Source organism: Raphanus sativus, chromosome 3 (assembly GCF_000801105.2).
Source record: "Raphanus sativus cultivar WK10039 chromosome 3, ASM80110v3, whole genome shotgun sequence".
In the NCBI taxonomy this organism is placed as follows: domain Eukaryota; kingdom Viridiplantae; phylum Streptophyta; class Magnoliopsida; order Brassicales; family Brassicaceae; genus Raphanus; species Raphanus sativus.
This window is the reverse complement of record NC_079513.1, coordinates 14,160,981-14,175,856: the sequence shown is the minus strand read 5'-3', so window position 1 is coordinate 14,175,856 and position 14,876 is coordinate 14,160,981. Positions and strand designations below refer to the sequence as shown.

Sequence of the window (14,876 nt, the reverse complement as noted above, 5' to 3'; positions counted from 1 at the left end):
GAGAGATTGTCCAGAACATCATGGCCCAATGGTAAGGACGGGCTCCTTCTGCACCAGGTTGTGAGTTCGAACCTGCTGGAGGGAACTAAGTCATGATTTCTGGACACCAACACGGATATGGGCCTATGCTTTAGGGCCATTTGCATACCCGGAGAGAGGGTCTATCCGTGGGTGCACTCCCCTTGGGGATTAGTCTGGGCCCTTCTATAGGCCCGGGATACCCAGGTTAATCAAAAAAAAAAAAAAAAAAATCTCAGTAGAGAGAGGAGCAGAGAGAAGTGTGAGAGTGAGAGGAAGACCAAAAGAAAATGATTGGACAAGGAGCAAATTGAATTACATCCATTGGATCAAAATAATCAATGGTTAAAAATAGCTATCTTTGTCATCAGATATTAACCAATCTCAACATTTCACTTTATTATATTATTTGTATATTGAAATGATTAAAGACGAGGGAAAAATAAAAAGAATTGACTATTTAGTGGCCGTACGATTTTTCATATCAACGGTGGATGACTAATCAAAGCCAATCCTTCCCTTTGTGCTTTGACCAATCAGAAGCAAGTTTTCTATTTTTATCCTGTTTTAAATATTTTGTTACTTTTGTTAGTAAGAGTTAGAAAATAATTAGGGTTAGAATATATGAGATTTGAAATTTAAAATAAATTTATTGTATTATGATATAAGATTTAGAAATGAAGTTTAGTGTTTTATGATAAAAGGTTTGAAGTGTTTGGTTTAGGGTTTGAATTTGGGGTATAAGGCTTGAAAGTTTTAAATATTAAGTTTGAATGTTAATATTACATATACTACAGCAATAAGATTTGTGTATTTAAAATTAGAGTTCTAAGGTTTTTTAGTATGCATTTAAGGTATATGATTTAGGGTATGTTTTGGATTCATAGTTTAAGGTAGGAATTTAAGATATGAAACATAGGGTTTGAAGTGTATTTGGGGAATAAAGTGTGGAGTTTAGATATACGGTTTAGAATTTTTTTTTTAGTTTTGGGGTTATAAATGTTAAAATGATTTAAAGTTATAAAATTAATTAAAGAATTTTGAAAATTACAAATTGTGTTCAGATATAAAAGAGTTTAATTGAAGACTTTATATTTGTGTTTAGGAAATTAAAGTTTAAGATAAAAATATTAGATTTTGAGTTTAATTTTAAGATTTGAAGTTATAATATGAAAAAGTTAGAGTTTTAAGGGTTAAAACTATGTTTAGGGTTTAGGGTTCACATAGCTTTTTCTTAGCGCTAGAAAAATGCTATTATAACGTTTTTGATAGTGATACTGAAGCCGCTTAAATATTATTTTGGCGTTTAAGTATAACTTTTCGCTAAGTATTGGCGGGATCAGTAATTTTATCTTCCCAGTCAATTAGTTTTTAAAATAGCATTAACTAAGTGCTATTTTATTTTTCACTCTATGATAGCGCTTATCTAATGCTATTATAGAGTACAAAAATTGTAACCTCATCTACGACAGCAGCTCAGTAAAACGTGCTATAACAATGTGCTATCAATGTGAACTTTTTTTGTAGTGGTTGAAACTAGTTTTCTTTAATGATATTTTGATATTACCAAGATTTAATTACATAAAACTATGTGTTTTTTTAATCATTGTGAAAAAAACTTAAAGTCCATTTAAAATTGTACAGAGAGAGAGAGAAGTATATAACACTAATCATGAAAAACAAAATATCAATCTATAAAAACGTAAAAATTAATATCCACACGGACGTGCAGATCATTCTCTAGTGTAATTTTGAAATTCGAAAGGTAATGTTATTTTTATAGTTTTTATAATCACGATTGTTACAAGAGGTATTAATGAAAAGTTAATATTTTCAAGTATTATTATAATTATGTGGAAAATAGCTTTAGCTATATTCATTTGATTCCATTAATTACAAACAAATATCTATATTATCATTTGCACAATGATTTTTTGCTCTAATCAATACTATTATTTGTAAAATAATGTTCACTCTAAATTCTCAAATTAAAATTAGACTGGTTAAATAGTTGTTATACTTAATGAACAACTAGATTTTGAGAAAGGCGGATTATATTTTTTGTTTATTTTTTGAAAATTTAATTTTTATATTTGAGTTTTTTTGTAATCATGTTTATGTTTAATATTAATTTAATTTAATTTAATAGAATATTCGTTTAATAAAGAAATACATAATTGGACATAATATTTATCATTAGGTTATATTCTTGTTTTAATATATAGATTAGAATGATTTATTAGATTATATTACTAATTATATATTAATATAATAAAAATAGCCAAAATAAAAATAAATTTAAAAATTTATTTTCTTAGATAAATGATCAAAATTAATTATAAATTATCCAAAAACTATATTTAAACAAAAAGATAATTCTTATATGTATATATATATATATATATATATATATATATATATATATATATTATTTATCTAAAAACTATTTCAACTAAAATTTAAACTTTAAGAAACAGAAAACACACACATAACTAAATATTAATAAAGTATAACTTTTAAATTTAAATAATACAAATAGAATATTCAAAAAATTATTTATTTTAATGGATGTAGTACACAGAATTTTAAAAATATTTATAATATGTGAAAATTTTCAAATGAAAATATAAATAATGATTTATCATGATAGAATTATAATTAATAATATATATATTAATAAATAATTATAAAATGATTTTGTCTACATATGCGGACAAAAAACTAGTAGACTTATAAAACCAGTCTTTAAAACATCGATATATACATATATTGAACTTGGCATATTCTGATATTTTATTATAGTTTTATTTGTAAGGTAATAATACGGAAAAATATGCAACAATATTTGTAGCTTTACTTTTGTACACACAAAGAACCGTAGTTCGCAATGCAATTTTTGATGTTGCGGAGTTACTGAACAAAGTTAATTGGTTCCCATCATTTATGAAAGACTAGGGGTGTTCGGCGCTACGCGCGGGTTTGTACGTTTCATCACCGTATTGAGTTCAATTTGTTTATTTGTTTAATTTGTTTGTTGTTAGTCATGTATTCAAAAAGCTTCCAAGAAGCTGTGTGCATGTGAAGTATCTGCTCTTGCACCCCATCCAGCCTCTTTTAATTAGCTCCATCAAAGTTTTATAAGGTTACAGTCATAGATATTGTTTGCAGATATTTTATATTATTGCTAGAAACCTCACTTTTTTAATCGTATTAAAACTATTTGGATCATAATTGTATTACTTTTTTCGGACGGAAATACCTTTTTTCAGAGGGAAAATTCGGATGTTTATGTGTGTATACAGCAATTTGTTAGTCATAAACTTGTACTCAATTTTGACAAAAAAAAAAAAACTTGTACTGAGCATAAAAAAGAGGATGGGGTAGTTTATGTCTGCTACTTTAAAGTAGATTTTAGTATGTAACCCAAACATCCTTATAACATTGCAAGTGTCAATAAATTTCATGTCATATGCAAGAGTGGCATGGCCACTCACTTTACAGATACACATGATGCGAATGTTTAATGTTGCAAATGGATTTTGTTATTAATTGGAACCACAACCAGGACGCTGAGTTTTAATTTGCAAATCAGGAAGAGATATAAAGTAAATTGGAAAGAAGCTTTATTAGTAAGCAAAACAACAAACACCGCATTGGGAGTTTTTTTTTTTTTTTTTAAAAGGGAATAGAATTGAAGAAAACTGGAAGATACTGGACTCAATCCCCATGTGCTTTCTTCAGAGCACTCTCATCCAAAGCAACTTCTCTCTCTGATGATGTACGTCCTGCAAGTGAATCGTCAGATGTAGGGGTCTCCTCTCCAACACTGCAAGTGTTATCAACTTTGAGATCTGAACCTGGTGCCAAACTTGAGGCTGCGCTTATTGGAGGACCTGTGCACCTTCCTATTAATAAGACAACAAACACAGACATTACATATTTAGGTAGCGGCAAATTCACATCAAGCAAAGAGACCAACATGTGTAAGAAAGGCTAGCAGATTTTACAACGAACACAGAGATTACATATTTCAGGTAGCAGGAAACTTCACATTAATCAAAGTGAGAGATAAATCCAATAGTGTGATGTACATATTAATGGAAGTTAATTGGAAGGATGCATTCAAATATCAGAGACGCCACTTGCAGTCAGTCAACCAACGAAAGAACAAACACTGTCCACATGCTCTACCTAAACACACCATTTCACAACAAAACACCAATTCACATCGTGAACGTGACTTTCTTGTCCAAGCAGTGAACTCATCATGTCTAACATTCTCTCATTATCCCTTCATCGTATAAGCAGTGCACTGAATTACCGTAACCTATAAGGTCCGTCTATATAAACAAAGGTTACATCATTACATGTCCAGTGTCTTATCAAATACCAGACCAGAACTTGAATTCAAGAAACATACCAGGAAGTTGCTTGTTCTTGTTTGCAAGTGCTTGTAACTGATCGTGAGGTTGAAATCTTAACAGCTCAGTAGGTATTGGTCTTACGGAATCCGTTAGCTTTTCGAAAGTAGTGCCGGTGTTGAACCGTATGGAGAGAGGGGCATCAGACATCCGGAAATTCGGGTTACTCTGGGTTACTTCAAAACCGATGAGGGTATAGACAGAACCTTCGCTGAAATGGATCCTTGCACCACCTTTTACTGTTTGAAAGAAAAAAAAATTAAAAGATTAGATAACCGGAAAGAATGTCAACGACGTCAGGTGAACCGAGCAACTTTTTTTTTTACTAAATTTACTTTTTGCAAAACCTAATATTGAACTAATCACCTATCAAGCAGCAGAATCGAGTCAAATATTTCAGGCAAGCATACCAACATGTTTCACAACTTCATATTATAACACAAGCTTGAAAGAAAGCGTACGACAAGAAACAAAAACCACAACACTCACTGGTCAAGACATGAGCGGAGCCAAAGAGCAAAGTATAGGGTTAAACAACTATAAACGCTTCCACAGTTCTAATTAAAAAAAGCAAAATCTAGGTAAGAACATATGCTTATGCATGATTACAACAATACATCAAAGTCATTCAAGTAGTAATAAACTTAAGCAAGTAAGTAAATGGCTTCTGAACCGAGACTTACACAAAATCAAGATCTGCTTTGCCTCTAATCCGTTTCCAAATGCTTGAGAGGGAGAACGCAATGAACTTCACTGAATCGTCCCAAATCATGATCTTCCGCCTACAAAAAGGCCAGTATATTGCATATGAAAAGCATTTCCACGACGGCGACCTCACCCCATGATCCAAATCACGCAGGAAAAATCTCCGTTTTAAACGTATCACAGTTAAGGATCCGGAAGCCGCGGTCGGTGCAGACGGAGAAGCAAGCGGTGAAGCAGCCATGGAGGAGGCGTCGCCGGTGAATTCAGGGCATGTGGATATTGGTATCCGAAATCTGATCAGAATTTCGATTGGTATCTGCAGAGTTGAGAGTCAGGGAGGAGAAGGAATCGAAAGCTCGGTGGCGACTCCACTATCACGGTGGTGAGACAAAAGCAGAGTCAGAATCTGACGGCCTGAAGCAAACATAGAGTTGGTAGTAGGGATCGAGCCATGGAAAAGAGGAGGAGAAGGGAACGTAACCATTGGAGAAGGAAGAGAGAGAATGAAGCAGAATATGGAACGGGAAAAAGGAGGATTCATTGGAAAAGTAGGAATTAAATGTCAACTTTATTAATTAAGAAGCCCAAACAGGCCCAACCCACAAAAGTAAAATTTAAGCTGCCACGTGTCTGTATTTGCCCCCATCTCTCTGATGATGTGGACGCAGGAGAGCCCATTCAAATCAACTTTATATATAGATAACGGATAAACTAAGACCCGAAATTTGTTAACGAAATTATAACAAATTCCTATAAAATTTTAGTTGAAGATGCATGACACAAGATGACAAGACCACTGACTCTGAATATACCTGTTACTTAATTTGAAAAATATACTCTTGAATCAACTTGCTCATCATTTCTCAGTTGGCAGCAAATGCTTCAAGAAAAGTAAAGCTTCAGATCTTTGGGGGTGGTTATATTCTCGTCTTGGGAGGGCTATAATAAGAGTTCTTTCATCCAGTAAAAACATACTGGTTAATATACTTTATATTGTGTTTGTTACCATAACTTTTACCAATAAGCTATATATATGTATTCCTGATTTGGAGGGAAAAAGCCTGAATTGATATCGAAAATAACAAACCTTAAAAGTGAACAGTAAACATAATTAGATTCTAGAGAAGGGAAGTGTATAAGAACATAGATACATACCACAGGCAGTTCAGTTTTAAAGAAGAGAGTGAGAGTGAGAGAGAGAGAAAGAAGATAACAAGAGAAACAGCTTTAGAGCTTTGTTACTTGTCCTTATACACTCACTGCTAACCCGTTTTTACATATATGTTTTTTGCTTTGTTTTGTTTTTGTTGTTCTTGGAATAGTAGTTGCTTCACTTTCTTGAAGAACAAGGTAACCCAATGAACAATTGTGTCTCAACTTCAGAACTTGGGCTACTCTCTTCGTCACCTCGTCCACTTTCCTGGTTCTTATTCGACCAAACTTCGATTTCATGAGATCCCCACTGCAATCATAAAATAATTATGCATACAAAATTAATAGATGCAAAGAAGATAGAACAAAAACATAGACGATCTTGGGATTATAATGCTAGTTAATGTAGTGACTGAAAACTAACCAAGAAGAATTACTATAAGGAGTCTCCTAACCGAGTAACCAAAAAAAAAGAATCAGATTTTTACCATCATAAACGAACAAAATAACCCTAACTTGAGAAGCATCTGAGATTTTCGTTTAAAGAATATATTGTACCTTTTCAGCGAGCTTCTCGTTTTCTGCAGCTAGAGCTTTCTCCTGCAAAGTTTTTATTCCAATTGTAAAAAGAAAGCACTAGAAGATTATTAAGTTGGATAATTACACCACTATGATCTTTACCTTCTGCTTCAGCTGCTCAATTTGTTCCTTAAACACTTGAGTCTGAAAGAGAGAGTAACTAAGTTATAGTTATGATTGCTTATATAAGAACAATAATGTGGGGATGGTATATGAATATAGTAATATACACACACATAAATACCTTTCTTGCTCGAACACATTTGACACTTTTCTCGAGTTGTTGCTCAATTTGCTGCAGCTCCTCAATCGAGCATGATCCTATGCCTTCTCCCAAAAGTTTACTAGTTAAAGTAAGAAGAAACACTTACTGAATACGATTAACCTCTTACTACATGATATATATATACACGGTAATACAAGTGTATGATGTGACTGTATTGGATCACAAACCGTTTGGAAGCTTCAAGTTGTTCAATTTTCTTCATCATGTTTGCTGCTTCATGTTTGAAATGCTGATGGTTATATCACAAAAGGTTATTGCATGTCATTATTTTCAATATGTGGCTTGAATAAAATGACATTGAGATACTAATATGTGACACTGATATTAAATACAATGATTGTTTTCTCTTGAGGCATTTTAATTTTTTACTAAAGTTGTTATCAGAAATGGGTATGCAAGATCATAATTAACCTGCATATTTTCTTCAGAAACCGGTTTGCTGCTGACTCGATCCTTGGTGTGCCTCAGATAACGATCTACGGTATCTTGCATACTGTTAAAAAGCATTGAAAATAACTCAGAAGATTAACTTAACACATTGTAAGAAACCAACTCAATTTTTTCTCGAACTAAAAAAAAAACAATATAAGAACATAAAAATCTTTCTTAGTTGATGTAATCACAAATCTTAAGGACATACTTTGGTAAGGCACGTAGTAAGTTACGTATTATCTGATTTTCCCCAACATTTTGGAAAATCAGAAAATGTGAATCTCTTTACTTTTAATTAGGTTGGTCTCGAGAAAAAATTACTTTCCCAAATGGACAAATCTTCTGAGACATCTGATCAAAAGCTGGCTTTTCCTATTTACAGTAACAGAAGTAATGATTCATCCATCAAAAGTAAGTTTGGTTTCCTTTCTACCTAACACTGCAAGATAACCTCTTTCTCATTCTTAAAACAATCTACATTTAGATTCTGGCTTTATTTGACCAAAAAAAAAAGATTCTGGCTTTATATCAATGCCAAAAAAAAAAAATCAGGTACGAAAACAGTAGGAACAAATCATGTAATTTAACTGCACTTCATAAGGAATGAGCATGAAATGAAACATGCCTGATTTATCAATCAAGATTTGATAAAACAAGTTCCTAACTATCACATAGCAATGTATGATTTTTCTAAAAGCAATAACATTAACTAGATTTTATCATCTAAAACTGTAAGAATGCTAATTGCAACATATTTATGATTTTTAAATGAAACCCATCAAAGAGTTTAAGACAAAACTCAAGGAGTCGTATTGTCCATGATCATGATCTCTAATAAGATCTAAAATGATCAAATATATACATAACAAGTGCAAAGAACTTGTCAGAGAGTTAGAAAATGTTCAAAAAAAAAAAAAATTTGTCAGAGAGTTCTTTGGCATTTTAACTTTTATCATAATTCAGAAACTAAATATGAAAGAGACAAATCTCAGAGGATTAAACAAGATGATGTACTTGGTTTACTTTAGTAATAGCCCTAAAATTGTAGAAACCAAGAAACTCATACAACCCTCCCCACTAAGCAAACGTCAGAGGGAGATGTGGTTCCACAAACAACCAGCAGATTAATATATAAACCAAGGGATATAAATGAAACTTCCTCTCTTTTGCTCTCACTGGTTCTTTGTAGATGATATTTTAAAGATACAAAAAAATAAGATAACGTACTTGGAGCTGGCGAACTCATAAAGTTTTCCCTTAGGAGAGAAAATGATCAGAGAAACTTCAGCATCACAAAGCACTGAGAGCTCAAAGGCTTTCTTCAACAAGCCATTCCTTCGTTTAGAGAAAGTGACTTGTCTGCTTGTTGCATTCTCTATTCGCTTCATCTGAGTTTTTCCCCTCACCATCTTTTTCTCCTTGTTTAATAATCCTTTTCACAGAAAAAAACATATTTTATACAATCTTTTTTTCTGGGTTTATTGCGGAAAACATGAGATCAGCGGTGCAACCACTTCAATAATAAGACTAGTCATACACATAAGGAAACCATTTTATAGGAAAAAAGGTGCGTGATAGAAATAAGTTTTTACCTAGGATTTGATTTTTGATATATTTTTTGGTGGGAGGAGACTGATGAAGTCAACGAGAGATGAAGATGATTAGGTACACAAAAAGCAAAATCAATATAAAGTACAAACTTAAAACGAAACGAAAGATGCAACCTTTTAATTTTGTTTTCGTTTTTGGGGGTAATTGAAATGAGATTTAGCCGAAACAAAACATCAAATCCAACAAAATGAAAGTAGATCCATCAGACTAGTCCAAGACTACAAAGCAAAAAGTAAAGAAAAAATCAAGACAATAAGGTGGATAAATAAAAAGACCTAATGACCAAGATTATTATTAGAAGTAGAAACTGAGAAGCACAGTTTTGTATAAATAGAGAGATGTAGGAGACTTTATAAGCATTAATGGAGGAGCTGCGAGAAGAAGAAGAAGATGTTCATACTTGATTCTCTGCGAAAGGAAGGATCTGTTTATGGATGTTAGAAAAGAAGTAATAGCTTTCCTCGTTTCATCTATTTGTGTGTAATAAAAGACACAACAGACAACACACACACACTCCTTTCTTCTCTCTCTGCTTTCTCCTTAAAAAGATCCTCTTCTAGTTGTAGTTATGGTAATGGTGTGGAACATTTATTTTTCTTTCTTTTTAAAAGTATTAAATAATTTTAAAATAATAACAAAAAGGAAGAGCAAATAGTAATATGTGTCGAAAATATGATGGTCGCTTGAAACCTCATCCTTTACTTATTTTGGAAAAAAGCCTTATGAAATACCAAAATAGCATAGTTTTGATATATATGGAAATATTTACATACCCATCTTTTTCCCTCCATAAATAATATAATTAAATAAGATTATAAAGAAAATCTTTTTGATTTAAGTGTGGACGCAAAGACTCTCTCCTACTTTATATGCCCTACATGTAATTAATTTGAAAATAAGGATATCCAATACCTAATTCTAATATACAGATAAATTTTATTGAATTTCTCACACCATATTTTTAATATTGATATGTTAACTATCAAAATTCTAATAAATATTAATTTTGTGAATCATCAAAATTTTAATAACTATTAATTTTTATATATAGTCTCTCAAAAATTTTTTTTACTTTTTAATTTCTATTTATTTAATTGATGACAAACTCATCAAAAGACTCATTCATGATGCTCATAGATTATTTGCAATACTTACTTCTATTTTTCACTTTAAAAATAGAGAAGTGTTTTGCTCCATTGATTACCTCTATTTTTATTCTAAAATAAAATATTCTAAATAATTTTTTGTTAATTTATTAACCAATCTTTAATTTTTGAAAGATTAAAATTTGACGCACTCATTTTTTTTATAACAATACAATACCACAGTTACACTATTTATACAGTTAAATTATTATTTTAAAACTAAAATTTTATTGCAACACATGATTATAAACAAATGATCTACTAAACATAGTACTTAAATGTGTAAATTTATACTATATAATTTTATTTTGGTGAAAATGAGAACATATAAAAACAGTGTTACTCTGTATTTTTTTGTAACTTGTGTTACTCTATATTTGATATATTACTGTTCATTTTTATATAATTTGCACAAATTATAAGGCACTACTAAAGTGAATTTTATTTTATAGTTAACGTTTAAAGAAAAAAATAGGGCACTATTTGAGTTTGAGATGCTGATATGTACTTAGACCATGTGTAGTATATTTATTAAACCCAATGTTTGCTTTATTTTATAATGTTTTTATATAAATCTCTAGTGTGCTAGTATTCTAACGTCAAACACGTTTTTTTTTACGTCAAAAAACTATTATATTACTCAAATTTGAGGTGGTCTGGGTAACCAGATCGGAATAAAACAACCAAAGTAGCATAATGATCTATGGAAAGTACGAGCATTCCTAGATAATGAATCAGCTATCACATTTTCTGTTCTTGGAACATAGCAAATCTTGAAGTCCGAATAGCACATCTTGATCGTTTGAATCATCTCCAGTTCAGTTGAGAAGCTTGGCCAGGCTTGTGGTTCCATCAGCATCGTAATCAGGTCTTTACATGTCTGTACCAAATCTCTAACAATTTGAGTGTTGCAGCATTGTTTCCATTGCCCATTTCAGAGCTTCCAATTTCGAGTGTAGAAGTGACTTCCTCCTTCTCACGTTCCTCGTCCCCATTAGCTAGATCTTCCCCCTGCTATTTTTCCAAACTCATCCGAGTCCACTAAACTGATCTGTAGATGTCCATAACCCATCTATCATGCATATGTCACCCAAACTTAAAACGTCAAACACGTTTATTTTATTTTCTACTGTTTTGTGAAATTGTGTATTTTAGGTTAATAGCAGATAATTTTGCAGCTCCACTTGACTGATTAATAACTTGCTATATATTGCAATTCTATAGTTTGACATGTTTATCCACAGTATCGCATTACAGAGTACAATTCCACCATTGCCTAACATAGATATATCACCAATCAAATACTACAAAGACAATGAAGCAATGGCGTGTAGCGATGTCCCTTATTCAAATGCATTTGCAAAGTTTTGTACCTCCGATAATAATTTTTCTGCAGTCATAAAAGAAAAAGTAACTTGCAAAACCAATAATGAATCCGTTTTGAAAAAAGAAAGAAAAACCAATAATGATTCAGCTCATTGAACGTCTTGTATAGCTAGTGGCACCAAAAAAAATATCCTATGTATAAGGCAATGTCCAACGGAGGTTTGTTACAGGGTATCTAAAGAAAAGAAATAAAAGAAAAAATTTAAGAAACAGACCTCAATCGATCCTTAAATTAGTAGTGAAAAGAAATTCCCTGCCACCTCTCCTTCCACCTCTCCTTCCACCTGTTTAACACAAGATAATGGTTTAACTATTTTAGTTTTAATTATTTAAATAAAATAAATTAAAATAATACTAATATTTTAGTTTTTAAGAATCTCTTTTTTAGAGCTTCACCGTTGTGAGGTTGCTCATCTCCACCCAGCTATTTATTTTGAGAAAACGAGCATCATTTTCGCTGGTGACTTAAGATGTTAACTAACTTATATACTACGCACGTGTTTGAAGTTCATGGTTTCGATTTTTTCTTTCAAACCAATTCAGATTACTGAAACATTAAGAAGACGAAGAAAATAAAGCGTAGAATATTAGAAACACATCAATGTCATCCGTATAGTCACGTACAAAGGTTAGCCAATGATAATGCGAAAACACATCTCCTACTTTTTCTCATGCTCCAATCGAAATCTCCCTAGACAAAAATATATTCGTTATTTATTAACTTCAAATATAATACAATCGTGCTCCACATTTTGGTCCTGAACAAGGGACCCACCAAATAATACAATATAGCAAATACTCTATGGCCCTAGGCTACTACTACTTTTCTTACCTCTTTTTACCTCTTTACTTCCTCTTTTAGGTTAAATCTATCTCTCGTTTATATTCACTTTTATGTATCTATTTACCTAGTTAGGTGTTGAAATTATGATAATCTTAGGCTCACTTAGAAAAAGGACAGATTCCCTATCTTGTCCAGAAAACCTACTCCATTCGTTTGCAACTGTTTCTAACAATCTTGTGATTTCAGTTTGGTTTCTTTTTTAATTAGACCACCCACAATGGGGGATGATGATGAATCCTTAGCGCTAAATCTTAGGGTAGTTTTAATTAAATATGATTAATTTTCGTAATAGAGCTAAGGATTGGTCCGTCGGGAAGGGATTTAAGGATTGAGTCCGTGAGGACGTGGCAAGGCGTGAGTGGTCCGTCCGGCTGGGGTTGTGTTTAGTGTGTGGAAAAAAAATTCACAATCTTTATGACGAAAAAAAAAATTGAGAGCAACTTTTCTAAGGCGACGAAGAAGACGAAGAGGAAGGAGATCTTAGGGTCCCCTCCAGATGACTACACCAATCACCATCGGAAAATAAGCTTCGGCGGAGTAATTCTCTCGCTAATGGAACCTGCTCAGATCGAATCTGATTTGATATCCTCGTCTGAGACGGCGCGTTTGATTTCTTTGACGAGACCCGGATCAGGCATGCGTCGCACGCCGGTAAGTGTTGCTTTCGCGATCTCACTGCTTTACTAGATTTGGCGTTTCGACATCATGATGTTGTGATTTGATGAAGTGTTTCTTGCACTAACTTGATGTTTTATCTTATAGCTTGGTGCTATTAGAAAGCTGTGTTTGATCCTAATGATTGGTTGTCAATAATATCTATGTTTCTTATTTATTTTGATGCCCTGAGACTTGAGTGGTTTGGCTGTACTACATCATGCTTAACTTAAGGCTCTTTGAAATGCTATTAGAAAGCTGCGTTTGAGATACTACTCCTCTTTATCAGACAGCTTATTGTGCATTCATAAAGTTCTAGACTCCAATTCCTTCTAAGTAATTGGTAGTTGTAACTGTGCCATGTATCAGACAGCTTTGTGCTACTCTCTGTTCCCTGATTCTGATTATTTTCCAACTCTATGCAATATCACAGGAAGGATGGCTTTCTGGACATTGATAAAAGGTCTGCTGCTCTTTGCAAATGCGTTTGTTTCATCCACCGTGTCTACTCCTCAGACCTCGAGCTTGCAGGAGCTGAAGCAAAGTGTGTTATTTGCTTGTCTGAATTCGAACAAGGTGATAGTAAATTGCAGGTTTTTTTCATGTTTCTTGATGTCTCAAGCTAAGCCCGTTCAATAATGATGTTTTGTAGTAATGTATCAATCGTTATGTTCGTTGATGTTTCGAACGGGCTTAGCTTTGCTTCGTAATGAAACGAGGATTCTCACAATCTCCTTCTAGCTCCACTCCTCCTCCTTCATCCAGATTCAAATCCAACCCTCAAGGTTCGAATCGATTTCTCTTGCAAATTGTTTCGGTATTAGCTCTGTAACTTGTTTTTAGTTTCTGTTTTACTGTCTTGTTTCTGTTTCAGTACTTTTGGAATCATTTGCTTAATAATTGAAAATCTTAAAGTCAGATTCTTTTGTTGGGTTTGAGGACATACATGAGGAGGTGATTCAGAGTATGATGAAGAGGAGAGCACAAAGAAGTTTGCGAGGAAAGTAGCTGATCATTATAGTCACCAAACTCTGGAAGAGAGCAAAGCTAGTCCCATCATTCATCTGAAGAAACTCAACAATTGGGTTTGATCACTCATTCACTCTTTATCATCTCTTAGACATTGTTATTTCAGTTTTTTTTTTAATTTTTTTTTTTTATTATAAGGATTCCAAATTGGGATACACCATTGTAGACACTTTTTTGCAATGAATCCTTAACTATTTAAACAAAAAATCTATAAAAAAAAATTATAAAATATGGCTAAGGATTCACAATGGAATCCACCATTGTGGATGCTCTTAGGTTCAGTGAAAGTCACATATGTTTTTTCTTCAATAACTGTTCATATTATATACATAGGTTGGTGGTGATTACAAAAAAAAAAGATACAGAGGTTGGTTGGTGATTACAAAAAAAAAAAACACTACTGGTGATTCCGTGGAGAATTTAACTGGACCAATTCTTTTTTGCAAGTATATATACATCTTTTTGTGAAAGCGGCAGCGCCGACTAATCCCGGACTGACAAAAAAGAACTGAAAAAAATCCCGGACTGAAAAAGAACTTAGAGCATGGCTTAAATACCTCCTAGTTAGCAAAAAAAAAAAAAAATACATAACGAATTTCTTTTTCTGTTTTTGG

General features: G+C 32.6%; 2 protein-coding genes and 1 long non-coding RNA gene across 5 annotated transcripts; 1 reads left to right on the top strand and 2 right to left on the bottom strand.

The window, feature by feature from the left end:
* Positions 1 to 3,576: 3,576 nt before the first annotated feature.
* Positions 3,577 to 5,691, bottom strand: LOC108847002 (uncharacterized). Its single transcript, XM_018620175.2, has 3 exons — positions 5,123 to 5,691; positions 4,439 to 4,678; positions 3,577 to 3,923 (listed from the first exon to the last, which is right to left on the bottom strand). The coding sequence occupies exons 2-3, from the start codon at positions 4,587 to 4,589 to the stop codon at positions 3,736 to 3,738; spliced, it is 339 nt and encodes a 112-aa protein (XP_018475677.1). The 5' UTR covers positions 4,590 to 4,678; positions 5,123 to 5,691; the 3' UTR covers positions 3,577 to 3,735.
* A 541-nt stretch (positions 5,692 to 6,232) lies between these two features.
* LOC108847001 (MADS-box protein SOC1) lies at positions 6,233 to 9,809 on the bottom strand. Of its 3 annotated transcripts, XM_018620173.2 has the most exons (10): positions 9,605 to 9,809; positions 9,318 to 9,422; positions 9,186 to 9,225; positions 8,821 to 9,025; positions 7,573 to 7,654; positions 7,329 to 7,390; positions 7,120 to 7,219; positions 6,978 to 7,019; positions 6,855 to 6,896; positions 6,233 to 6,606 (listed from the first exon to the last, which is right to left on the bottom strand). In XM_018620173.2, exons 4-10 carry the CDS (start codon positions 9,000 to 9,002, stop codon positions 6,475 to 6,477), a joined length of 642 nt encoding a protein of 213 aa, XP_018475675.1. In that variant the 5' UTR covers positions 9,003 to 9,025; positions 9,186 to 9,225; positions 9,318 to 9,422; positions 9,605 to 9,809; the 3' UTR covers positions 6,233 to 6,474. The 3 variants fall into 3 exon arrangements, with proteins under 3 accessions (XP_018475675.1, XP_018475676.1, XP_018475674.1); XM_018620174.2 differs by lacking the exon at positions 9,318 to 9,422; XM_018620172.2 differs by lacking the exons at positions 9,186 to 9,225; positions 9,318 to 9,422 and having other exon boundaries at positions 9,605 to 9,807.
* A 3,050-nt stretch (positions 9,810 to 12,859) lies between these two features.
* LOC130509721 (uncharacterized) lies at positions 12,860 to 14,032 on the top strand. The gene is made up of 3 exons (XR_008943702.1): positions 12,860 to 13,230; positions 13,667 to 13,809; positions 13,886 to 14,032. It is a non-coding gene; the product is annotated as an uncharacterized LOC130509721 (long non-coding RNA).
* The last annotated feature ends 844 nt before the right edge of the window (positions 14,033 to 14,876 follow it).

Excerpts from the sequence above, each read along its gene's own strand:
- LOC108847002 (XM_018620175.2), bottom strand. The coding sequence starts at position 4,589 with ATGTCTGATGCCCCTCTCTCCATACGGTTCAACACCGGCACTACTTTC. Across the intron at positions 3,924-4,438 it reads CAAGAACAAGCAACTTCCTG|GAAGGTGCACAGGTCCTCCA; the intron begins GTATGTTTCTTG and ends TCTTATTAATAG.
- LOC108847001 (XM_018620173.2), bottom strand. The coding sequence starts at position 9,002 with ATGGTGAGGGGAAAAACTCAGATGAAGCGAATAGAGAATGCAACAAGC. Across the intron at positions 7,391-7,572 it reads TTTCTGAAGAAAATATGCAG|CATTTCAAACATGAAGCAGC; the intron begins GTTAATTATGAT and ends TATAACCATCAG. Across the intron at positions 6,897-6,977 it reads TTGAGCAGCTGAAGCAGAAG|GAGAAAGCTCTAGCTGCAGA; the intron begins GTAAAGATCATA and ends AAAACTTTGCAG.